This window comes from Microcaecilia unicolor, chromosome 4 (genome assembly GCF_901765095.1).
Source record: "Microcaecilia unicolor chromosome 4, aMicUni1.1, whole genome shotgun sequence".
In the NCBI taxonomy this organism is placed as follows: domain Eukaryota; kingdom Metazoa; phylum Chordata; class Amphibia; order Gymnophiona; family Siphonopidae; genus Microcaecilia; species Microcaecilia unicolor.
Genome location: NC_044034.1, coordinates 62,321,571 through 62,346,996, shown reverse-complemented (window position 1 = coordinate 62,346,996; position 25,426 = coordinate 62,321,571). Strand labels below are relative to the sequence as shown.

At 42.6% G+C, this 25,426-nt stretch overlaps 1 protein-coding gene across 1 annotated transcript in view; it reads left to right on the top strand.

The window, feature by feature from the left end:
• Positions 1–25,426, top strand: part of LOC115469596 (centromere protein J-like) — a 141,035-nt gene that overhangs the window by 49,989 nt on the left and 65,620 nt on the right. The window contains exons 6-7 of the mRNA XM_030202391.1: positions 11,303–12,902; positions 15,956–16,088. Of these exons, the coding sequence (XP_030058251.1) occupies positions 11,303–12,902; positions 15,956–16,088 (1,733 nt within the window). The remainder of the gene's footprint in view (positions 1–11,302; positions 12,903–15,955; positions 16,089–25,426) is intronic.

Genomic DNA, 25,426 nt, shown 5'->3' with positions numbered 1-25,426 from the left:
CTGGGATGTCGCCCTGGAGGGTCTTTGTGTCCTTACGGTATTATATTAGTATGGCCCTGGTGTGGGGGAATGGGTAGTTTATGGTTAGCTTACTTTAATGTAGGTGGCATTCATTCTCCAATTAAACGTAAAAAATTTTTGCATTATAGTAGGCAATTAAGAGTGGATGTTCTTATGCTTCAGGAGACCCATTTGTCTTCACCAGAACATCTTAAGTTGAAACAGGGTTGGGTGGGTGAGATTGCCTACTCTTCGTACAACAGTAGACAAAGGGGAGTAGCTATCCTCGTGAGTAAAGGGTTAGATAGTACCTGCCACAAAATTGTTCAGGACCCTGAGGGAAGATTTGTGATTTGGGCGGGTAGTATTCAGGGACTGGGTAGCTTTGTGTTCGGTATATGCTCCGAACGTCTACTCCCAGAAATTCTACTCTCAGCTGTTGGCTGCTCTGGCACCACTGCCAGAATATCAACTGGTTGTGGGAGGGGATTTTAATATAACGGCAGATCCACTAGTTGACTATAATCCATCGAAAGCACAGCCTAAGGGAATGGAGGACAGGGGAATAGGGCTTCTCCAAAGAGATCTGGGGCTAGTGGACGTTTGGAGGGTGCTACACCCGGATGACAGAGAATACACTTTCTACTCACATGTACATAAATGTCAGGCTAGGTTAGATTATATTTTACTATCACAAACTCTCTTCTCTGTTAGTCGTTCTGCGGAGATTGAGGCGAGAGTGGTCTCTGATCATAGCCTGATTTGGGTGGATATAAGCCTCTCGAGGGTTAGGAGTAGATTGGGTTGGCGCATGAATCCTACCTTGTACCAAGAGCCAGAATTCAAGGAATTTCTCCAAAAGGAATGGGGACACTACCTAACAGATAACAAGTCATCTGTATCTGACCCGATCGCCTTGTGGGAAGCAGGGAAGGCAGTGATGAGAGGACAAATTATAGAATACACGGCCAGAACTCGAAAAAAAGGAGATGGGGAACTTCTTACCCAGTTCCGCCTACTCCAAGATGCTAGGACATTGGCTGCGTGGGGAGATGAAGCGGCTAGGAACACCTTCAGAGAGTTAAAAACTAAGATTAATGACACTTTGAATAAACGGGCGATGAGGGACATTCAGTTATACAAATACCGACTCCACAGATGGGGGAATAAGACGGATAGATTGCTGGCCACCCTGGTTCGAAACAGACCTGCTAAGCAACTAATAAATTGTATCAAATCTGTAACGGGGCAGACACTGTCTAGGGAAGAGGAGTTACAAAAGGCGTTTGTGGATTTTTATAAATCTCTGTATGACAGGGGGAGTTGTGACTTGAACAAACGGGAGGCATTCTTTCAGGGCCTTAGGCTCCCCTCGCTGACGCAAGAACACCGAGATATCTTGAATGTGTCTGTTCAGGGGCTTGAAATATAAGAAGCTATAAAGAAGCTTATGCTAGCAAAAGCTCCGGGGCCTGAATTTTACAAGATTCTGGGAGGTCAGATAGCAGGGCCATTTAGCGAAGTATGCGAAGCATTGTGCACAGAAGGGCAGTCCACGGGTGCCAGGACACATGCATCTATAATAGTTCTGCCTAAACCAGGCCGCGATCGGGTGCTGCTGTGTTTCTACCAGCCCATCTCCTTATTAAATCAGGACATAAAACTGTTTGCTAGCATTATGGCTGCCCGGTTGGGAAAGGTGCTTCCCATTCTAGTGCATGAGGACCAATCGGGCTTCATCCCAGGGAGGTATGCCTCTACTAACATTCTAAGAGCGTTGAGTGCAATTCAAGCAAAGGGGGGGGTAAGCCGGGAGATAATATCATTGTTAGCCTAGATGCAGAAAAAGCATTCGATAAAATTTTATGGGACCATCTTTTTTGGGTTTTGCCACAGTTTGGCATATATGGGGAGTTTCTGCACGGGATCCTGGCTTTATACAGGATTCCCACAGCACAAATTTTGATAAATAATGCTTTGTCCCTGTCGTTTGCGCTGCAAAGGGGTACGAGACAGGGGTGCCCTCTGTCGCCTATGGTTTTTGTTTTGGCCTTGGAGCCTTTGGCAGGAATAAGAGTAGAGAAGTGTGAATACAAAATCAATCTTTTTGCAGATGATATGTTAATATTCCTGGGGCAGGCGACAAGGGGGATACCCATTTTGATAAATCTTATCCAACAATTTGGATTTTTCTCCAGTTTGAGGATTAATTTTGATAAGTCTGAGGCAATGTTGCTGTCCGCTAATTGTGTCTGCAAGAGCTGCTCCGACTTCCCTCTGGCCTGGACAGTGGGACCTATGAAATACCTGGGAGTATACCTGCATTTAGACTTTACTTATATATACAAGAAAAATGTCTGCGACAAGTTAGAGGCCATTAAACAGCTATGTCGACAATGGAAGGATCTCCCTGTTTCGTTTTTAGGATGTGTGGCACTCGTTAAAATGGTGTTGTTCCCTAAGATCCTTTATGCTCTGCAAATGATGCCACTGTGGATTCATAGTAAAGATGATGGGGCCTATAGGGGAGTGATATCGTCCTTTATTTGGGGAGGTCGCAGGGCTAGGATTGGGTATAGCAAGCTCACCCGTCAGGTAGCGATGGGGGAGTCAATCTGTCTGATCTTAGGCTATACAACGTTGCAGCGCTTCTCAGGTGGCTACATGAGGTACATACGGGTTGTTATGTTTTTGCTCCCTCGGGTGTGGGAAAGTTCTAGACCTCCTAGGATCTTGCTAAGGCCTATCTGCATATTCCCATCATAGCCCATCACAAACATTATCTTTGCTTCTGTATTCTTGGGTGCTATTTGCAGTTTTGGTGTCACATACAGGTTTTGCTGAGCCCTTGGACCATGGTTGGGGCAGACTGTTCAGTCTTCGGTAGGCGAATCACCCTTGTGTAATCCTGTCCATTGCCCCTGGTGAAAACACTTCAGCCTTAGAGGCTGTAATAAGAGAGACAATCAGACTTAGATATAGGCGCAACCAGAAAAAAATCTTTATTGGTATCTCACTAAGCCAATACAAAATAATTGTTCTCTCTGGAGCAGGTTGTCATACTGTAGCCAGACACACAGACTGAATAACAAAACTGCTCAGCAAAAACTTTCTTAGCCATCACATATATACTGTTGTAAGTTTTGTTTCTCCTAAATCATGTGATTTCTCCTAAACTAACTTGTGATCATATATGGATATTCCTGTTTCCTTCCATCACACAATATAGTGATATACAAAAATGGCAATTTCCTCCATTGTATCATTCTCTCCTCTTGTGTGCACATGCACACTTTGTGGCAATTGGCTAATTCCTTATCTGTAAAAACCAGCTAACAAATAAGTAGTATGAAACACCTGGTGTCCTTCTACCTGACAGGAACAACTCCTTTGGAGGGTCCTCAGTCTCTAATCAGCACCAAGGTTATATCCAATTGTATCTGCCATATATGGGCCGCATAGCCTCAGTTCCTCCTGTCACCGTGACATGTAACATGTACTTTCCATTTACTGAGAAAGCACTGTAGCTTACATGCAGCTGAAGGAAGAAAATAAAAATAAGCTGAGAACAGGAAGCCTGGAAAACTGAGGGCTAGCAGTGCCATATTACAGGCCTAGTATAGGAAGGAATATACACCCTGGCCAAGGTAGATGGGAAGCTGTGAACTGGCAGTGACCTGGGAGGCTAGAAACCGGCAGCTGACGCTGAAGACAAGACGCTGGCAGCTGGAGGCTGACCCAGAGGCCTGGGATTGTATGCTGGACACAGGAGGCTGGAAGCAGACACTAGAGCCTTGGTTTCTGGAAGCCAGTAATGGACTCTGGAAGCTGTGGATGGTTTCTGGAAGCCAGTAATGGACTCTGGAAGCTGTGGATGGATTCTGGAACTGAAGACTGGAAACCACAAACTGAAGACCACTGTCAGTTGCCGAAGCAGACCTGTTGCAAGGCAAGGAACTGAGTCAGCTGTCCTTTGAAATAGATCTCTGGGCGTCTGACGTCATCTGACCCTTCCCACCCATGGCTGGTCAAAAACAGTCCCACACATGTGCCGCATGATTAGTGAGGAGGAGACCTGCAGGAGCCATGCCAGGAGCACCTGCACTGGTGTGTCAACAAGGGGCAGAGAGGCAGGAAGCATCAAAGAATGCACGGGACCTGACCCTGATGTCAGGCATCGGAACTGAGCCAAGCACGGTGAGGCCGTGACATTCGGGCCTTGCCCTTTGGTCTGGTCAAAGCCCCCCACACCTTCTCCAATGTTATGGTGGTAGTTGCTGCTTTAGCTACATCACCAGGGGATCACAGTACATCTTTACTGGACAACTGGCTGATTCAGGCAGATTCAGCCAAAGAGATCAGGCTGTCCACCTTTCAGGTCATCTCTTGGTTGGAGACCTGGGCTGGGTTGTGATTTGAGGCATCTGGTTCCCTCCCCGGTCCTGGAATATCTGGGAGTCCGCTTTGACTCTGCCCAGGGGATGGTGTCCTTCCTGGAGGACAGGGCAGAGAAGCTTTGAGCGCAGTAGCGCAGATTATATGAGCTCATGGTCCCCTCAGTATGGGACCAATTGCAGCTCCTGGTTTCCATGGCTGTGTTGCTGGAGGTGGTGCTGTGTGCGATGCTCAAATGTGGCTCTTGTGGCAGGCTCCGTTGTTTTTGTGGGCTCTCTTCTCACAGGACTTTCCTCAGACACTTTCGCCCAAGCCAAGAATCGGTCTGGTCTGGTGGGGGACATCCCAGTTCACCTCCTGAGACGGGTGCTGCTGGATCCCCCACTATGGGTGCTTGTCACCACGGATATGAATATGTGAATCTCCTTGACTGGGGAGCTCATTGCCTAGGTCATATGGTGCAGGGGACCTGGACTCAGCAGGAGGTGACCTGGGGGGGGGGGGGGGGGTTATCTGGTCCTTCTAGAGTTCCAGCTGCTCCTTTGGGGAAAGGCGGTCAGGTTGATGTCTGACATTGCCATAGCCGTGGCTTATATCAACAAGTATGGCGGCACCAGAAGTCAGGCAGTAGCCTTGGAAGCAGCATACCTTTGTCAGTGGGCAAAGAAACACCTGCAGACCCTCATGTGCGCGTGGACTTTCTCAGTTGCTGTCTCCTGGATCTGGGAGAATGGGAGCTGGGGCAGCTGAGCTTTCAGCTCATTTTGAACTAGTGGGACCCCCTGTTGGTCAATCTGATGGCTTCCAGATCCAGTGTGAAAGTGGGACATTTCTTCAAGCATTGAAGGGAGCCAGCCTCTCAGGGGATAGATGCCCTAGTCCAGCCTTGGCCACAAGTGGAACCTCTGCATGTGTTCCTTCCATGATCTCTGATAGGCTGTCTTTTACACAGGATTGCATGTCATCCTCGTGTAATCTTTCTTGTAGCCCCAGATTGGCCTCGCAGACCTTGGCACACAGTCCTCATGTGCCTGTTCAAAAGTGAACCTCTTATTGCCTAGAGGCTGGGACCTTCTCTGGCAAGTTCTAGTAGAAATGGAAGATATGGACCCCTTCTTGTTTATGGTCTGGCCATTGAGAGGAAGTGCTTAAAGAAGTGTGATTTTTCTCCCACAGTAGTTTGTACTCTGCTGCACTCTCAGAAGTCTTCCACATCCCTACCTTCTGTCAGGGTATTGGGCTCCCTGAGGGTCCAAGTAGCTGGTCTTTCTTCAGGGTAATGTGAAGGGCACCTCCCTGGCCTTGCATGGCAAGGTGGCCCTTTTCATGAAAGGTGTGGCGCATTTGCGCCCCTACCCGCCCCCTGCACGTCCCTTGTGAGGACCTCAACCTGGTTCTCTGAGTACTTGCGGAGGCTCTGTTTGAGCCTGTGCAGTTGACCTCTATTAAGGACCTTACTCTCAAGACTGTTTTTTTGGTCACAGTTACCTCGGCACAAAAAGTTCTGAGCTGCAGGGTCTGTCATGTCGGGACCCTTATCTCGACTTTATGGAGGACTTAGTTTCCCTTTACAAGGTTCCTTCCTTTCTTCCTAAGGTGTTGTCTCCATTCCATGTGCGCAGAGGGTGACAAACTGACTCCAGTCCTGGGAGATGATATGCAAAAATCCTTTATTCAGTAGCACCACATGAATGACCCGGCATGGATTTTTATTATAAATGTATTACATTGAAAGCAAAAACTCATTAAAGGTGCAATTAAAGATTGCAAAATTACAATTAAAAGATTGCAATAAGTAACACTATTAAACTTAAAACATGCAAGTATTAAAAAGACTGCATAAACTATTCATTATATTGTCATTAAACTGTGTCTGAATACTCATAAAAGATAAAGGAACTATATATGAAACAGCACATGGGAAGCTATCCAGCATAAAAGGAAATAACCTTGTATGACAAAGCTTGTGAGATGAAACAGCAGAGTGGAGACCATCCAACATAAAATAAATGCACTTGATGTTGCAGAAGTCTTGTTTATAAATAAATATGTAATATAAAATAGAAACATATGTAATAAAAACATTGGTGTGAGAGTATAACTACTATGGAATGGACTGATAAAAGGGACAGACATGCAAGTAAAAAGAATCCTTAAAATACACTCCTACCTCTGTGTAAGGTAATGGTATATGACCTGGTGCAGTCGATGAATGAAATATCCTGCATACAAAGTCTATACTGTATACTCTAAAAAAGCAAATTGCAGATATAAAAGGGAGAAAGAACCATGAATCACAGTTTAAAATGCTAAAACCCCAAAATCTATATTTAGTGCTAAGAAACAGGTTAAATTAAAGCCAGTAAAATGAAACCGGTTAAAAATGATCGGGTAAGGATAGAATGGTTAAAAACTAAACCAGTCAAACATAACCAGTTAGCACGAACCGGACAATAAAAGCTCCTGGCACTATAACAAGCAGGCGCCAGAAAGGACTGTAAAAAGGGTGTGTGTTACTGCAGCAAGCAAATACATTGAAAAATTTCTAAAAAAAAAAAAAAAAGAATAGATTCTTACTGGTATGTAGTCTTGAAACAGCACTTCAAACACCGCCACATTGAAGAGTGAACAAGATTACAGCCTGATGACAATTTAAATGATTTAAGGGTTCATGAATAAAGATGAGTACATGAATAATAATAAGATGCTGAACATGGATGAGTGCTATGTTAAAGAGAGTGGGTTAAAAATATACCCGGTTAAAAGGGACAAAATGACTGGTTAAAGTACAATAAAAATTGGTTAAAATAAAAGGTAAAATAAGTGATTATGATGCAAATAGGGTTGAAATACAGAACAATAAATTAAAAGGTCATCACCAAATACATAAATTTTAAGTAGATAAGACACACAGATAAAAACCAATGTGAATGCACAAATAAAGAAAGGGTCTATAATATATTTCTGAACTGAGACTCTGTGGTGCCAGGGTTCACATGTGAAAAATGGTTCTTTTTTCCTCCTGTAGGAGGTGCTTGTCAATATTCTGTTCCCTCCAGGGTTTGTGGTGAAGCTTGAGAACAAAAAACTTCAAATCCTGGATTGTGTGGTTCTGTGTATACCAGTGTACTACAAGTGTGCACCGATAACACAAAGGCTAATACAACTTTTATGTTCTATAATGCAGGTTTTGATGGCTCTTTTAGTTTCCCCTACATACAGAAGATTACAAGGGCATGTGATGATATAGAGAACTTGTGTTGTGTGACAATTAGAGGAGTGTTTAAGGGTGTAGACGTTCCCTGTTGTTGGATGAGTGAAGGTCTAGATTTCCAGTGCATGTGGACAGATGCTGCACCTTCCACTCAATCTGTGTCCCAAATATAGGGTCTGCAAATGGATCCACAGCAAATTCTGGCAAGGCGGAGGGAACAATCTTCTCCTTTAAATTCCTTCCTCTGGAATAGGCTACAACCAGATTTTTGTTTTTAAAACATTTGTGGCCCTCAAGGATATGCCAATTTTTCCTTATAATTTTATGGACCTGTGTTGCAATGTTGGGAGTACCTCAGTGTACGTACAACATCTGGAAATTTTCTGTTCTGTTTTTTTTGTGAGTAGATAACTTCTGGGTTTATGGCTTGCCTTTTCAAATCCATCCTGGATACAGTGTGGCAGATAACCTCTTTGGGTAAACCTCCATTTCATGATGGCCCTGTATCCTCTCCTTCTCTAGGTCCATCCCATTATTTTTTTAGAGAAGATCTGGGACAGAGGTCTACCAGACATACACCAAATACGACTACGCTTCCACTCCCAATCACGAGTTCATCACCCTTATCCACCCAGAGGGAGAGGAAGAGGCTACCCCAGAGGACTGCGAGGCAGGATCCCTCAATATCCCAATTACCAACATCAGAGGAAGAACAACTGGAGGTAGATAGTCCTATCTTCAATTTATCAGATGTCAGTCTTAACAGACATGCAAATTGATGTTTTATGTAAGGGTATCTCTTCCATGCCTACCACCCAATCAGATACAACGCATTTCAGACCAGAGTAGATCTGTTTGTTTCACGTGCAAATTATAGATCATCCAGGCCTTCTCAGAACCACCCTACATCCCAAATTGATATCTTTGTGGTCAAAAAGCCCTCACAGTGGATCCGGCCTGGCTCCATGGATCCCCTGATTAATGCATTCAGTATAAGTATCCAATGCAAAGCCTCCATGATAGAGAAGAAAAAGAAACAGCGTTTTTATAATCTTTACAGAGTTAAGACGCAGCCGTTTGAGACTTGGCCATAAATAGTGAAATAGTTATCAAGCCAGCAGATAATGGTGGAGGCATCGTGATACAAAATTGCAGTGATTTTATGGCGGAAATTGAAAGACAGCTGACAGACAATACTTCATAGTTCTGAACTTGGATACCACTTCTTCTCTACGGCAAGACATTAAGGAAGTTGTCTCCCTTGCCATCATCAAGGGGTATTTTAACAGCCGAAGAGGTGTATTCCTTTTATGCTGGATACCTTTCCATGTGCTGTTTCATATATATCTCCTTCATCTTTTATAAGTGTTTAGACACAATTTAATGAGACGGAATAGTTTATCCAGTACACTTTTTAATACTTATATGTTTTTAATTGAATACTGCTGCTTATTGCAGTTTTTATTGTAATTTTGCAATTTTTAATTGCACCTTTAGTGAGTTTTTGCTTTTCAATGTAATAAGTTTTATAATACATTTGTTCTTATGGTCATGTCACTTTTATACACAGTTGTTCTAACCTCTGAAACAGGCAGTTGCATCTGTCGAAACATGAACCCATGTCTGGTCATTCATCTGGTGCTACTGAATAAAGGATTTTTGCATATCATGTCCCAGGCTTGGAGTCAGTTTGTCACCCTCTGCTCGTGTTGATTTCTGTGACGTTCCATGGAGGGGTGCTCCTGTTTTCTGCCCTTCGACACCTTGGTTGTTCTCTATTCCATTTGAATCAGGAAGTTTGCTTGCCCTTTGTGACAGGAGACTCCAAAAGCTGGACATCCAGAGTACGCTGCTCTGGTACCTGAAGGAAACGATTTTCGCCTCTCTGATCACGTCTTTGTTCTTTTTCATGGCCCTAGGAGGGGCCCAGGTGGCCTCTAAGGCATCCATTGCAAGGTGGATTAAGGTGGCTATTGAGAGTGCCTACATTTGCAAGAATCATCCAGTGCCTTGGGACCTGAAGGTCCACTCCACACATGCTCAGACCACATCCTTGGTAAAGGCCTGGGCTGTGGCTCCAGAATAGATTGTCAAGTGGCAACTCCATTTCTTTGTCAGACTGTACAGATTGGCCAAGGACTGTTTGGACGTTTGCAGAGCCATCATTCGGGAAGCCTTGTCTTCTCCTGCCCAGTAGACATGTTTCAGAATATTCCACATATGCAGAACAGTATAGCTAGATACAAAGGGAAGGAGAAATTATGTGTTACCTGATAATTTTCTTTCCTTTAGACATCTTCACTGTTCTGCAACCTCCTTGGAAGAATTGGGCCGGGGACTCTGGATATGCTCTGTGCTTCACTTATAGTAAAAAAATAAAATAAAACAAATATAGGAAGACAAGTCACACATTTCACAATTTACAGCAATATGGGTTTCCCACGAGATTGCTATATCCTGGAGTATATCTCTCTCCTCTTCAATCTGTCCAGAATTCTGCAGCACGACTTATTTTCCGCCAGAATCGTTATGCCCACACTAGCCCACTCCTCAAATCACTTCACTGGCTCCCTGTCCGCTTCCGTATACAGTTCAAACTCCTCTTACTGACCTTTAAATGCATCCACTCTATGACTCCTCATTACCTCTCCTCTCTTGTTTCTCCCCACATTCCTTCCCTTGAACTCCGCTCTCTGAACAAATCTCTCTTGTCGTCCCCCTTCTCCTCCACCGCTAGCTCCAGACTTCATTCCTTTTGTCTCGCAGCACCTTATGCCTGGAACCGTCTTCCCGAACCCATACGTCTAGCTCCATCTCTTCCTGTTTTTAAATCTATGCTGAAAGCCCACCTTTTCACTACTGCCTTTGGCTCCTAACCACTACTCATTTGCCCTCCTCCTCTTTACCCATTAATTCCTTTGCCCGTTCTATGTCTTGTCTATCTGTTCTACCTAGATTGTAAGCTCTTTGAGCAGGGACTGTCTCTCTATGTCAAGTGTTCAGCGCTGCGTGAGTCTGGTAGCGCTATACAAATGCTATTAGTAGTAGTAGTATACAGGGTATAAGATGTTCTCCTGGTGACACTTCTTTTATGCATGTAATTCAGTTTAATGCATATAAAATTAATTTATATAATGAAATAAAATACTAAAAAGAAAAATTTGAGGGCTGCATATCCCTGACCACTTTGGGCAGGATGTACAAAAATTATCTCTCTGACACTATGACAGTGCATATGAATGTTTCTGTAGCTGTGACCTACTGGTGGTGTAGACCAGTGATTTCTTATGGAGGGCCTGCCTAAGTTGTGACCCCAAATGTGAGTATGGGGTCATGACCCACAATTTGGGAAGTTCTGCTTTTAGTGGTAATGATGTTATGTTGTAGAAGTCTTAAGTGCCAGTTGAGATATGAAAAGGACTGAATGAATCTTCTAAAATGAAACTCAAGAAGAGAGGAAAAAGTATAGTAGTACTTAATCTATTGATTTTTCCAGGAATCACTACTATTGTAGCAGTAGTAATGTTTAATCATGGTGTTTAGCTAGATTCCATTATATAATCTTATGTTTTGTGAAAGGAAAATGAGTTAGAAATTATATCCTATTTTGATTTATATATTAATGAAAATATAGTCCTTATATGAACTGATTAAATGATCTAATATAATCTTTACGTCATGATTTGATTTTAGAGCCTGGAACCAATAGTTAAACCTGTGGTGAAGAGACCTTTTTTGAAACGTGGAGCTGGCCTAGCTAGGTTTACTGATGCTAAATCTAAATTATCAAAAAGCAAAGCGGTGACTCAACAAAGAACTGAGGACAAAAATGCAGCAAAAATGGAGAGACCGCAGTTACAGAGGAAAAGTACACCTGTAAGCAAGGAACAGCTTTCTGAAAATGTAGTTACAATTTTTAATCAGATAGTTAAACCAAAAAACAGTCCTGCTATATCTACTCAGAAGATAATGGTGCTTAAAAACATAAATACAAAGAATCCCTCTCCACTCACAATACATGAGCTGTCGGAGAATAAACTTGATGGACAATTAAGAAATTCTCTTCGATCAGAAATAAGCAGCAAGCTAGAAACGAACAAAGATGATATGGAACATGCAAGGCAGGTATTTGATGTTGACAGCAGGCTAAGAAAAAATTTGGATGGAGTTGAAAAGCTTCTGACACCTACAGTGTTGACATCCACGTATTCTACAAATGTGCCTTCAAAAAACCCAGAATATTCTTTTGAGCTTTCATTCCAGAAGAGATCTGAAACATGGGAAAAAGAAAAGGAAAAAGAGAGCCTGGAATTAGATGAATTTCTGCTCTTCGAACAGGCTGCGGAAGACGTATCCTTCTCTAGTAATTCCTCATTTGTATTTAAACTATTGGCTCAAGATCAGCAAATTAATAAAGGTCGACGAATGTCTTCTACTCCTGTCAAATTAGGACAGCAGCAGCATCATGCAAGTCTATTGAATTCTGTAGCTACCGATAGCAAAACTAAACAGGGAGAGCATGCCACACAAGCAAACAAAGCTGACAATGATATAACAAGATCAAACCCTGATTTTAAGACATCTAGTAGTACACTGAATGAACAATGTCATAATTCAAGTGATAAGTTATTTCAAGCATCTTGCACGGACAACCCATCATTAAAAAGTGGTAAGTTGGATACAAAAGCAAATGAGAGAAATAGTGTGTTAACTTCTAACTCTGAAGATGACCTTGATACCACTGTAATAAATGAAAAATACAACACAGAGGAGTTACTTTTTACCAATAGGGAAGATAACCCAAACAACTATGATTGTCAAGTACCTTCCAAAAATATTAGCAAAGAGTGTAAAAGCAGGGACCAGGATCTTGACTTATCAGACCAAGAAGATTACAATAATGAGGATTTCAGCATGTCAGAAAACAAAAGTGAAAAAAAAGCTGCTATACTTAACTCCAGCACATCCATTTTAAATGGAAATGATGCTGGATTTGATGATGACAGAACCTGGGCTGACCTTGAAGAGAATGAGCAGCAGCTTGTAACAGAGATCTACACTAGTAAAGACAAAGCACAAAATGGAACATCTATCCCAGATAAAGTAATAAAAAGGAAGGTTGCTTCGATAAAGAAAGATGAACAACCTCAAGAAAGGATGGATAGCATTACAAGTAGTCCTCTTACATCCGATCTAATGATGAAACTGTTTCCTGCACTAAAGCCTAAACAGAAATGTGACTCGCATATGGTACAAGATACTAGATTCAGACCAGGACAAGAAGAAACAAAAGGTAAAACATAAATGTCATATAAATAGTTTTATTTTGTGATATTTGTTGTCGTGATTGTGATTCACCTTAAATGCAGAATAGCTTCTGTAAACAGCAAGGTATTGTAGACTGGATTTTTATCACATTTTATCTACCCACAGTATCTTATAAGTGAAATACTAGATACTTGATCTTTGCTCCCATTCCTCAAGGACTGCCAAGAGGTCAGGTTTTCAGGATATCCCTAATTAATATGCAATAGCAATTTGTATACAGAAGAGGGAGTTTGTCTCATTCATATTCCTCAGGGTTATCCTGAAAACCTAACTCAGCAGCTCTCAAGGACTAGGAGTGAAGACCTAGGTACTAGTTGATTGAAACACTCATTTCTTCTAAACTTACACTTGGTTATCTGCCACATGGCTGAGACAGAATGTGGTTTTTAGCTTAGTGATCTTCATTTAGTAGACCATGAAAAGAATTCTTATTTTGCTAGGATGTCTGTTTCTAAAATCTCATTTTGTTTTGTCATTTTAAAATCCTTTTGTGCAGTAAGTTATAATTTTAATCAGAGAGAGTATGCTTGATGTGGTGTACTTAGATTTTAGCAAAGCCTTTGACACAGTTCTGTATAGGCCAGTGTTTTCCCAAGTCCAGTCCTAGAGTACCCCTTGCCAGTCAGGTTTTCAGGATATCCACAATGAATATGCATGAACTTGATTTGCATACACGGCCTCCATTATATACAAATCTCTTTCATGCATATTTATTGTGGATATCCTGAAAACCTGATTGGCAAGGGGTACTCCAGAACTGGACTTGGGAAACACTGGTATAGGCGATGTCTGTAAATTAAGTTCCTTTGATTTGGGCCTTAAAGTGAATGGCCGGCGTTAGAAACTGGTGAGTGGATGGTGGCGAAGGGTAGTGCTAAATGGAGTACACTGATAATGTTCCTTTTCGTTCTTGGTCCAATATTGTGAAAGGGCTGTCTGGCAAGGTTTACCTGTTTGTGGATGATAACCAAAATTTGGCACAGGGTAAACAGACCTGATGATGTAGATAACAAGAGGAGAGATCTAGCAAAGCTTGTAGGTTGGTCTAGAATTTGCCAACTGAGATCTTTTGATTCAAAATGCAGAGTCATGTATTTAGGCTACAAAAACCTTAAGGAGTGGTACAGTTTAGGAGGTAAAGTACTTCTGTGCATGGAAGAAGAGCAGGACTTAGGGGTGATCCTGTCTGATGGTAATGGTAAATCGGTTTTCTATCCCGTTATTACCTTGCAGTTCTAAGCGGGTTACAATTTTTTAAGAAGCCAGTTTCATTAAACTGGGAAGAAGGGGCATAAGAATAACTTCAATTATTAAGAAAAAAGAAATAAGATCAGCAGTTAGCATGAGATACATATTTCTGAAACAAGAGGGTTTTCACATTTTTCCTAAAGAGAATGTAGGACTGAGAAGATTTAAATATAGGTGAAATCATAGTCCATAATCTTGCTGCTTGAAATGCCAACCCTAATTCAAAGAGATGTAATCTCTTTTTACCTTTTTATGATGGAAAAGAGTAACAGTACTAGTACATCTTGTTCTCAAAGCATAGATGAATATAAAGTGTGGATGTAGATAATCTGGTGCCAAGGCATGTAGAAGTTTGAAGAGAAAGGTGATGGCAGAAGCCAGAAAGATGTTTGGATGGATACGGAGAGGAATGTCCAGCAGGGAAACGGGGATATTTCTCCTGTATAAGTCTTTAGTTTTTTTTTTCCCATGATTTTTGTTTATAGATTGTAAACTGCCTACATCTACTAGTTAGTGGAGGTGGTATAGCAAATTTTAATTAACTATAACTACTGTGTAAAGTTCTGGAGACTGCGCCTTCAAAAAGATACACATAGGATAGAGTCTGTAGAGAGGGCTGCTAAGATAGTCAATGGTCTTTGTCAGAAAGCGTAAGGAGACGAACTTCAAGATCTCAATATGTATACTCTGGAAGAAAGGCGGGAGAGGGGAGTTATTTATTTTATTTATTTGTTTGTTACATTTGTTACATTTGTATCCCACATTTTCCCACCTATTTGTAGGCTCAATGTGGCTTACATAGTACCGGAGAGGCCTTTGCAAGCTCCGGTGTTAACAAATACAGGGTGATGTGGTAAGATCAAGTTCATGTGGCACAGCCACATTAGGGAATCGGAGAACGGAAGAGTTGTGTTATGTCCATTATGTGCTGTAGTTTGGTTGTGTTGCAGAGATTAGGCATTTAAGTTGGATCTGTGGGGTATGCCTTTTTAAACAGGTTAGTTTTTAGTTATGATAGAGCTATTTAAATGCCCCCATGGCATAAATGCACAGGAGGAAAAGAAGTTCTGGAATGAGAAGGCATAGGATGAAGGTGAAAGGGAATAGGGAGTAACCTGAGGAAATACTTCTTTATGGAAAGGGTAGTGAATTTGTGGAACAGTTTCTCAGTGGAGGTGGTGGAGACAGACTGTATCTGAATTCAAGCAAGCTTGGGGCAAGTACGTAGGATAGTGGCTCCCAAACATGCCCTGAGGGAATCCTAGCCAGTCAGGTTCTCAAGATATTTGCAATGAATATTCATGAGAGAAATTTGCATGCAGTGCTTCCACTGCATACAGGTTTCTCTTATGTATATTCATTGTGGCTGTCCAGAAAACCTGACTGGCTGGGGTTCTCCTAGGACTGGTTTGGGAATCACTGATATAGGATCTCTAAGGGAGAGGAAGGGATAGCAAATAGTATGGATGGGCAGACTGGATAGGTCATAAAATTTTTATCTGCTGTCTTCTTTGTTTCTGTGTAAGCTTTAGCATTTTAGTTTTGATTATTTTAATTGCTGAAAGAAAAATACATTGTTTTTTGGGGTATTTTTTTCCCTAGATCAGTGTTTCCCAAGTCCGGTCCTGGAGTACTGCTTGCCAGTCAGGTTTTCAGGATATCCACAATATAATAGAGGCAGGCCTGGACTTGGGAAACACTCTCCTAGATTGTGGATCATACTTTTCTTCAGAACGTTGAATAACTAAAAGTTTTATGGTGTGTTTACAGGAGACACTTTTCGGTCCCAGCTTTTGAAGAAGAAGTTGGTTGAGTTAGAAACAGAAATTGAAAGATTTAAGATAGAAAATGCCTCATTGGCAAAACTTCGTGAAGAGAGAGAGCAAGCATTGGAAACTCTCAGGTAACTGATGTTATCATATGTGTACACAGTGCCTTTTAATGGAACACAAGTAACATAGTAGATGATGGCAGGCAAAGACCTGCAGGTTTTATCTAGTCTGCCCAACAGTCACATTCATTATCAATTCATGGTTTAACTAACAATATTACTTGCTAAGTTCAGCTTTAAGATGTCTTCCTCTCTCCTATTGAGTCACATAGCACCTGCACTCACAACAATTATGAATGTGGTGTAAAATACATATACTTGATTCTGATCTGTCTTTTTTTTTGTTGTTGTTATATTTGTACCCCGCACTTTCCCACTCATGGCAGACTCAATGCGGCTTACATGGGGCAATGGAGGGTTAAGTGACTTGCCCAGAGTCACAAGGAGCTGCCTGTGCCTGAAGTGGGACGCAGACCGTAGAAGTCTGCCTGGCACTGGCCTTTTTTCTGCAGTGCTGGAGTTGCTGTTAAAGCACCAGTCCTGCCCATCATAATACATTAACAGCCATGAGGTCATTTAAGTTTTGTTTTGATACCTTCCCCCTTCTATTTAGGGATACTCTGTGTTCATCCCACACATTTTGAATTCTGTCCCTTTTTTTTTTTTTGTCTCCACTACCTCCACTGGGAGGATATTTCAGGTGTCCACCACCCTCTGAGGAAAAAGTATTTCTTGATTTTAGTCTAAAGTGTATCACCCTGCAACCTCAATTCATATCCTTTAGTTTTTCTGCTTCCCTGTCTCTGGAAAAGATTTGTTTGTATATTAATATCTTTCAAGTATTTAAATATCTGTATCATGTTTTAAATTAATGCATGTCTTTCCTGTCCCTACTATTTTTTTTCTAGTGGATATATACTCAGGTTTTCAAATGCCTTCTCATACCTCTTTGATGCAAACCCCATATTTTGTCACTTTCCTCTGAACCGTTTCAAATATTTTCATATCCTTAGCAAGATACAGCTTCCAAAATTGAACACAAAGTACTCCAAGTTGTGCCTCACCAATGGCTTGAGCAGGGAAAAGCATGCCGAGCATACCTCATGGAATTATTCCTGAAGTCTTTGTATTTGTGTATGTGCATGTAATCTTTGCTTTTGTATGATTTTCTGCTTTCTGTGTGGGCTGATACGTATGTCTGTACATGTTCTGTGTGTATATGGACGTGTTTGTGTATGTGCGAATTAATGGTTGTATGTGGTGTGTCTGTGCTTGCATGGTTATTTGTGTGTATGTGTATTTATATCTGTGTTGGTTCTCTAAGTGGTAGGGTAATTTTTTGGGGGTGAGACCAGCTTGAGTAGTGGGACAAGTGTGGGAAGGGGTAGTTTGGGGGAGGAGGTGGAGGCAGTTTGAAAGGAGGAATTCCCTAACTTCTATGATTCACTGTATGTAAGTTTCTAACGGCAGAAAATGGAACTGCTTCTCCCATAGAAATGCATTGGGCCAGTTTCTGAGGGGTTTCTTTCCCTTGAACCCCTGGTCTGATCTGGCCCATTTTCCAAATTGATATGTCTTTTATTCTTTTTCCCATTGCGGTGTTTCGTCCCATTCCATTTTCTGAGATTTATATTGCCCACAGAAGAATGAATATTCTTGAACCCCATTTTCATAATTTTTTCCAACTTGAGTTGTAAAGAACAAAAAAATGCCAGTGTTCATATGCAAAGTTCAGGACTGCCTTTGAGGGAAGAATGATCACCAAGGACTTCCCCTCACCCACCCACACATTTGCTCCACCCCTGCAGTAGATTAGAGAGCCCATGAAAAGGCAGCATAGCACATATTACACTGGTCCCTAGAACACCAAAGCGCTTCTTAAAAAAACAGGGCAAACTAAACTGCTATAAATCCTTACACAAAACCTACAGTGGTAGCAGAATTCTTTACCTCAGTTGCATATAACCTCAGACAGATGCTTGCCAAATACAAAGTAAAGGACCTTAATTAGAAATAGAAATGTGCAAACAAAAACTGAGCTGGGAACCCCAAGAAGCCAAGCTCTGCATACAGTGCCACACTGTAGAAATAGAAGCATAATTGCACGTCGTCCTATACAGTGCAAAATACGAAGACATCAGATGTGCTGCACATTCATATATTAAAATCGTGTGCAAAAACATTATTTTCTACCTTTTTTTTTGTTTAGATCAGTGGTTCCAAAACCTGGTCCTAAAGGCACCCCAGCCAGTCAGGCTTTCAGGATATCCACAATGAACATTCATGAGAAGATTTGCAAGCAGTGGAGGCAGTGCATGCAACTGCATCAAATCTCTTTCATGAATATTCATTGTGGATATCCTGAAAACCTGACTGGGGTGCCTTCAGGACCAGTTTTGGGAACTACTGGTTTAAATAATTTGGCTTTGATGTAATACATCTCCCCCACCCCCAATCATAATGGGGGTTCAGCAGCTGCAACAAGATCCTCATCCCCATTCTTCTTTTCCTTGTTTAATTGCAGTAAAAACAATTGACAAGCATCTTTACACAAATATTCTTATACAGGACTTTTATGTGAGCATTTACGGTGCGGTATACTAACCCAAACCTTCAAGTACACCTCAAATTTGTGCAATTTCTTGAAATCATAAAATCAATTTTCTTAAAAGTTGTTAGATATTAAACTTACCCCATTCTTTTCATGGAATGTTTTATAGATTTTAAGAACTTTTTAAAAGACCCTAAAAATAATGTATCTCAGCCTAGAAAAATTTCATTTTCTCCTGGACTAATATAGCTACTAAAGCTGTACATCACTGATCTAATGAGGAAATCAGTTTTATTGCATATGGGAGGGGGGATATTTTACAAAAGATTTTCTGTATATAAAACCTTTTTCTCAGAGGACAAGCAGGCTGCTTGTTCTCACAAGTGGGTCGATGTCAGCGGCGGCCCAAGAATCAGGGAAAAAATTTTGCAAGCAAAATAATAGTCTTTCCAGAGAGTTCTGTCACGCGAGCAATGCGAACCACACATGCGAGAACGACTTTCCACCCACCACACGAGTGTGCCTCTTCCGTTCTTTACTATCCACAGTGAGCTGCATTTCGTTTTCATGTCGCTCCTCTCTCAGGCCCAGGAAGAACTACTACTGTGAGATTCTCACCTCTTTAATTCTTTATTTCTTTTGTCTTTTTCTTTTAAATATATATGTAAAAAAAATCTAGTTTCTGGTAGTTTTCCCGTACTTTTACTTTTTTTTCCCTGTTAAAGTTTCCTTTCTTTTCGATGTGGCTGGCCTTTGAGCCGCGCAGTTGGGTTTTTCCCCTTTTTTTGTGCTTTTTCTTCTTGGCAGAATCGCGTTTGTTTGATTTCGTCGAAGCCGTTTTTTCTTCTATGTCATCGAAGACACCCAGCGGCTTCAAACGTTGTACTCTGTTCAACCAGACCATCTCAGGTACAGATACCCACGCCTGGTGTATCCAGTGCCTTGGGCTGGACCATAGCCCAGCTGCTTGTAGTCTGTGTCTTCGTATGAAGAAACGGACCCAAGTGTCTCGAGAAGCCCAACGAGAAAAACCTTTTGGGGCTCAGTCCGGTCCTTCGACATCGACATTGGTACCGAGGTCGGCAGCGTCGGCATTGATAGGAGCATCGACGTCAAGGAGAGAGGTGATGGCTGCTGGGAGACCCACTCGCGCTGGGAGTAGTGAGGCGTCGAGTGGGTCTCCACCTGTCTCGAGTCCTCCACCTGTCTCGAGGCCTCCTGTTATGCAGGCCCCCCGGCCCCGAGGAGACATGAGGATTCCACATCCTCCTCTTCAGTATTGAGGAGTCTTGATGATGGTCGTCGAGCGAAGGCTAAGAAGCATCGTCATCATTCTTCTTCGACTTACAGTACCGGGAGCTGTGGGGCGTTGAGAGTCGGCACCCAAGAAGCGTCGGTGCCAAGAGGACCGCTCCCTCTCGGTACAGGAGGTGCCAGTGAGTCGGTCTCTTGGCAGCCCGGTACCTACTCCTGAGCCCCCACAGATTCTGACACCGCCTGTTCCACCGGCCCCGCAGCATTCTCCGATGGCGGCTCTTGACAGTCGTATCTGGGCCTTGTTTCCAGAACTTTTGGAAGGCTTACTGCAACAATCAGCTTCGGTATTGGGGGTGCTTGAGCCTCTGGTGCCATCTGCTGTAGTGGTCTCTGACTCTGGTGCCGCCTGCCACCCAGGTCGACTCCCTTTCGACGTTGGTGGAGGGAGCTTCGCTGCAGTCGGATTGGGCATAGACTTCTCTACTTCGCCACAGAGGACATCGTTCCTCGGCATCGAGGCAGGTCCAGTGTCAGAGTACCTTGACACAGGTTGTGTCTGACACTGAGCAGGAGCGCTCATGGGAATCAGAGGTAGATCCCAGGTACTTCTCTTCCGATGAGTCCTTTGGGATTCCCTCTGACCCTTCTCCTCCGCTGGAAAGAAGACTATTACTTCTACTACTTATCATTTCTAAAGCGCTACTAGACGTACGCAGTGCTGTACACTTGAACTTGAAGTGACAGTCCCTGCTCGACAGAGCTTAAAATCTAATTAGGACAGACAAACAAGAGATAAGGTAATATTAAAGTGAGGATGATAAAATAAGGGTTCTGAACAAGTGAATAAGTACATAAGTACATAAGTAATGCCACACTGGGAAAAGACCAAAAGCCTATCAAGCCCAGCATCCTGTCCCTGACAGCGGCCAATCCAGGTCAAGGGCACCTGGCAGCTTCCCAAACGTACAAACATTCTATACATGTTATTCCCGAAATTGTGGATTTTTCCAAGTCCATTTAGTAGCAGTCTATGGACTTGTCCTTTAGGAAACCGTCCAAACCCTTTCTAAAACTCTGCCAAGCTAACCGCCTTCACCACATTCTCTGGCAACAAATTCCAGAGTTTAATTACGCGTTGGGTGAAGAAAATTTTTCTCCTATTTGTTTTAAATGTACTACACTGTAGTTTCATCACATGCCCCCTAGTCCTAGTATTTTTGGAAAGCATGAACAGACGCTTCACATCCACCTGTTCCACTCCACTCATTATTTTATGTACCTCTATCACGTCTCCCCTCAGCTGTCTCTTCTCCAAGCTGAAAAGCCCTAACCTCCTTAGTCTTTCTTCATAGGGAAGTCGTCCCATCCCCGCTATCATTTTCGTCGCCCTTTGCTGCACCTTTTCCAATTCCACTATATCTTTCTTGAGATGCGGCGACCAGAATTGGACACAATACTCAAGGTGCGGTCGCATCATGAAACGATACAACGACATTATAACATCCTCATACCTGTTTTCTATACCTGTCCTAATAATACCCAACATTCTATTCGCTTTTCTATACGCAGCAGCACACTGAGCAGAAGGTTTCAGTGTATTATCGACGACGACACCCAGATCCCTTTCTTGGTCTGTAACTCCTAACGTGGAACCTTGCATGACGTAGCTATAATTCGGGTTCTTTTTTCCCACATGCATCACCTTACACTTGCTCACATTAAACATCATCTGCAATTTAGCCTCTCAGTCTCGTAAGGTCCTTCTGTAATTTTTCACAATCCTCTCGTGAATTAACGACTTTGAATAACTTTGTGTCATCAGCAAATTTAATTACCTCGCTAGTTACTCCCATCTCTAAATCATTTATAAATATATTAAAGAGAAGCGGTCCTAGCAATGACCCCTGATGAACCCCACTAACTACCCTTCTCCATTGTGAATACTGCCCATTTAACCCCACTCTGTTTCCTATCCTTCAACTAGTTTTTAATCCACAATAGGAAATTACCTCCTATCCCATGACCCTCCAATTTCCTCTGTAGCCTTTCATGAGGCACCTTGTCAAACGCCTTTTGAAAATCCAGATACACAATATCAACTGGCTCCCCTTTGTCCACATGTTTGTTTACTCCTTCAAAGAATTGAAGTAAATTGGTCAGGCAAGATTTCCCCACACTAAAGCCGTGCTGACTTGGTCTCAGTTATCCATGTCCTCGGATGTGCTCTGTAATTTTGTTTTTAATAATAGCCTCTACCATTTTCCCCGGCACCGACGTCAGACTCACCGGTCTATAATTTCCCGGATCTCCCCTGGAACCTTTTTTAAAAATCGGCGTTACATTGGCCACCCTCCAATCTTCCGGTACCATGCTCGATTTTAAGGATAAATTGCATATCTCTAACAGTAGCTCTGCAAGTTCATTTTTCAGTTCTATCAGTACTCTAGGATGAATACCATCCGGTCCAGGTGATTTGCTACTCTTCAGTTTGCCGAACTGCCCCATTACGTCCTCCAGGTTTACCGTGAATTCAGTAAGTTTCTCCGATTCGTCCGCTTGAAATACCATTTCCGACACCGGTATCCCACCCAAATCTTCCTCGGTGAAGACCGAAGCAAAGAATTCATTTAATTTCTCCGCTACGTCTTTGTCTTCCTTGATCTCCCCTTTTACCCCTCGATCATCCAGCGGCCCAACCGATTCTTTTGCTGGCTTCCTGCTTTTAATATACCGAAAAAATTTTTTTACTATTTTTTTTTTTTTGCCTCTACTGCTATCTTTTTTTCGTAATCCCTCTTGGCCTTCTTTATCTGCGCCTTGCATTTTCTTTGACACTCCTTATGCTGCTTCTTGTTATTTTCAGATGGTTCCTTCTTCCATTTTCTGAAGACGTTTCTTTTAGCCCTATTAGCTTCCTTCACCTCACTTTTTAACCACGCCGGCTGTCTTTTGGACTTCCATCTTTCTTTTCTAATTCGCGGAATATGTTTGGCCTGGGCCTCCAGGATGGTATTTTTGAATAGCATCCATGCCTGTTGTACAGTTTTTACCCTCTCAGTTGCCCCTCTAAGTTTTTTCTTAACCGTTCTTCTCATTTTATCATGGTCTCCTTTTTTAAAGCTAAACGCTAACATATTTGACTTCCTATGTATAGTTACTTCAAGGTTGATATCAAAACTGATCATATTATGATCACTGTTATCAAGCGGCCCCAGTACCATAACGTTCCCCAGATCATGCGCTCCACTAAGGACCAAGTCTAGAATTTTTCCGTCTCTCGTCGGCTCCTGCAGCAGCTGCTCCATAAAGCTATCCTTGATTTCATCAAGAAATTGTACCTCTGTAGCGTGTCCCGATGTCACATTTACCCAGTCTATATTTGGGTAATTGAAGTCACCCATTATTATCGCATTGCCCATTTTGTTTGCGTTTCTGATTCCTTGTATCATTTCTGCGTCCTCCTGCTCATCCTGGCGAGGCAGATGGTAGTACACTCCTATCACTGTCCTTTTTCCTTTCTATTATGGAATTTCAACCCACAGTGTTTCAAAGGTGTGATTTGTGTCCTGCTGAATTTGTAATCTATCTGAGTCAAGGCTCTCGTTAATATACAATGCTACCCCTCCACCAGTCGCGGTCCACCCTATCACTACGATATACTTTGTACCCCGGTATGACAGTGTCCCACTGGTTATCCTCCTTCCACCAGGTCTCAGTAATGCCTATTATATCAAATTTTTCATTTAGTGCAATATATTCCAACTCTCCCATCTTATTTCTTAGACTCCTAGCATTTGCATATAGACATTTCAGAGTATGTTTGTTGTTCCTATTTGCATGATGCTTAGTGCTTGACACTATTGATTTCCCATCTTCTGTGCAACCTCACTATCCAGAAATCCTACCTTCCTTGTTTGTGAGGTATCCTTGCAAGATACCTTATCCCGAACCATGCGCTGTTTTGTGACTGTCTGCCTTTCCCCCATATCTAGTTTAAAAGCTGCTCTATCTCTTTTTTTTTTTTTTTGAATGCTGACGCCAGCAGCCTGGTCCCACCCTGGTTAAGATGGAGCCCATCGTTTCGGAATAGGCTCCCCCTTCCCCAGAATGTTGCTCAGCTCCTAACAAATCTAAAACCCTCCTCCCTTCACCATCGTCTCATCCACGCATTGAGACTCTGGAGCACTGCCTGCCTCTTGGGCCCTGCATGTGGAACGGGTAGTATTTCAGAAAATGCCACCCTAGAGGGTTAGGAGTTAAAAGCAGCATCAAAAAGGTGGGCTTTTAGCTTAGATTTGAAGACGGCCAGAGATGGAGCTTGACGTACCGGCTCAGGAAGTCTATTCCAGCCATATGGTGCAGCAAGATAAAAGGAACGGAGTCTGGAGTTAGCAGTGGAGGAGTAGGGTGCAGATAAGAGAGATTTACCCAGTGAACGGAGTTCCCGGGGAGGAATGTAGGGAGAGATGAGAGTGGAGAGGTACTGAGGAGCTGCAGAGTGAATGCACTTATAGGCCAATAAGAGAAGTTTGAACTGTATGTGGAAACGGATAGGAAGCCAGTGAAGTGACTTGAGGAGATGGCTAATATGAGCATAACGACCCTGGCGGAATATTAGTCATGCAGCAGAAGTTTGAACAGATTGAAGAGGAGAGAGATGGCTAAGTTGGAGACCTGTGAGAAGCAAGTTGCAATAGTCTAAGCGAGAGGTGATGAGAGTGTGGATGAGGGTTCTGGTAGTGTGCTCAGAAAGGAAATGGCGAATGTTGGTGATATTATAGAGAAAAATACGACAGGTTTTAGCAGTCTGCTGAATATGTGCAGAGAAGGAGAGGGAGGAGTCGAAGATGACCCGAAGGTTACGAGCTGATGAGACAGGAAGGATGAGAGTGTTATTCACAGAAATAGAGAATGGGGGAGGAGGAGAGGTTGGTTTAGGGGGAAAGATAAGAAGCTCAGTCTTGGTCATGTTTAGTTTCAGATGGCGCTGAGACATCCAGGCAGCAGTGTCAGACAGACAGGCTGATACTTTGGCCTGGATTTCGGCTGAGATTTCTGGTGTGGAGAGGTAGATCTGGGAGTCATCAGCGTAAAGATGATACTGAAAACCATGGGATGAGATCAGAGTACCAAGGGAAGAAGTATAGATGGAGAAAAGAAGAGGTCCCAGGACTGATCCCTGAGGTACACCAACTGACAGTGGGATAGAAGTCGAGGAGGATCCACTAGATTATACACTAAAGGTAGGCTGGGAGAGATAAGAAGAAAACCAGGAAAGAACAGAGCCCTGAAATCCAAGTGAGGACAGCGTATGAAGGAGTAGGCTGTGATCAACAGTGTCAAAAGCAGCAGATAGATCGAGAAGGATGAGGATAGAATAGAGACCTTTGGATCTGGCCAGGAACAGATCATTGGAGACTTTAGCAAGCGCTGTTTCAGTTGAATGAAGGGGGCGAAAGCCAGATTGAAGTGGATCAAGAATAGCTTGAGATGAAAGAAAGTCAAGGCAATGGCGGTGAACAGCACTTTCAAGTATCTTGGATAGGAAATGGAGGAGGCAGATGGGGCAATAGTAATTAGCAGAGTGTCTCCAGATGATCAC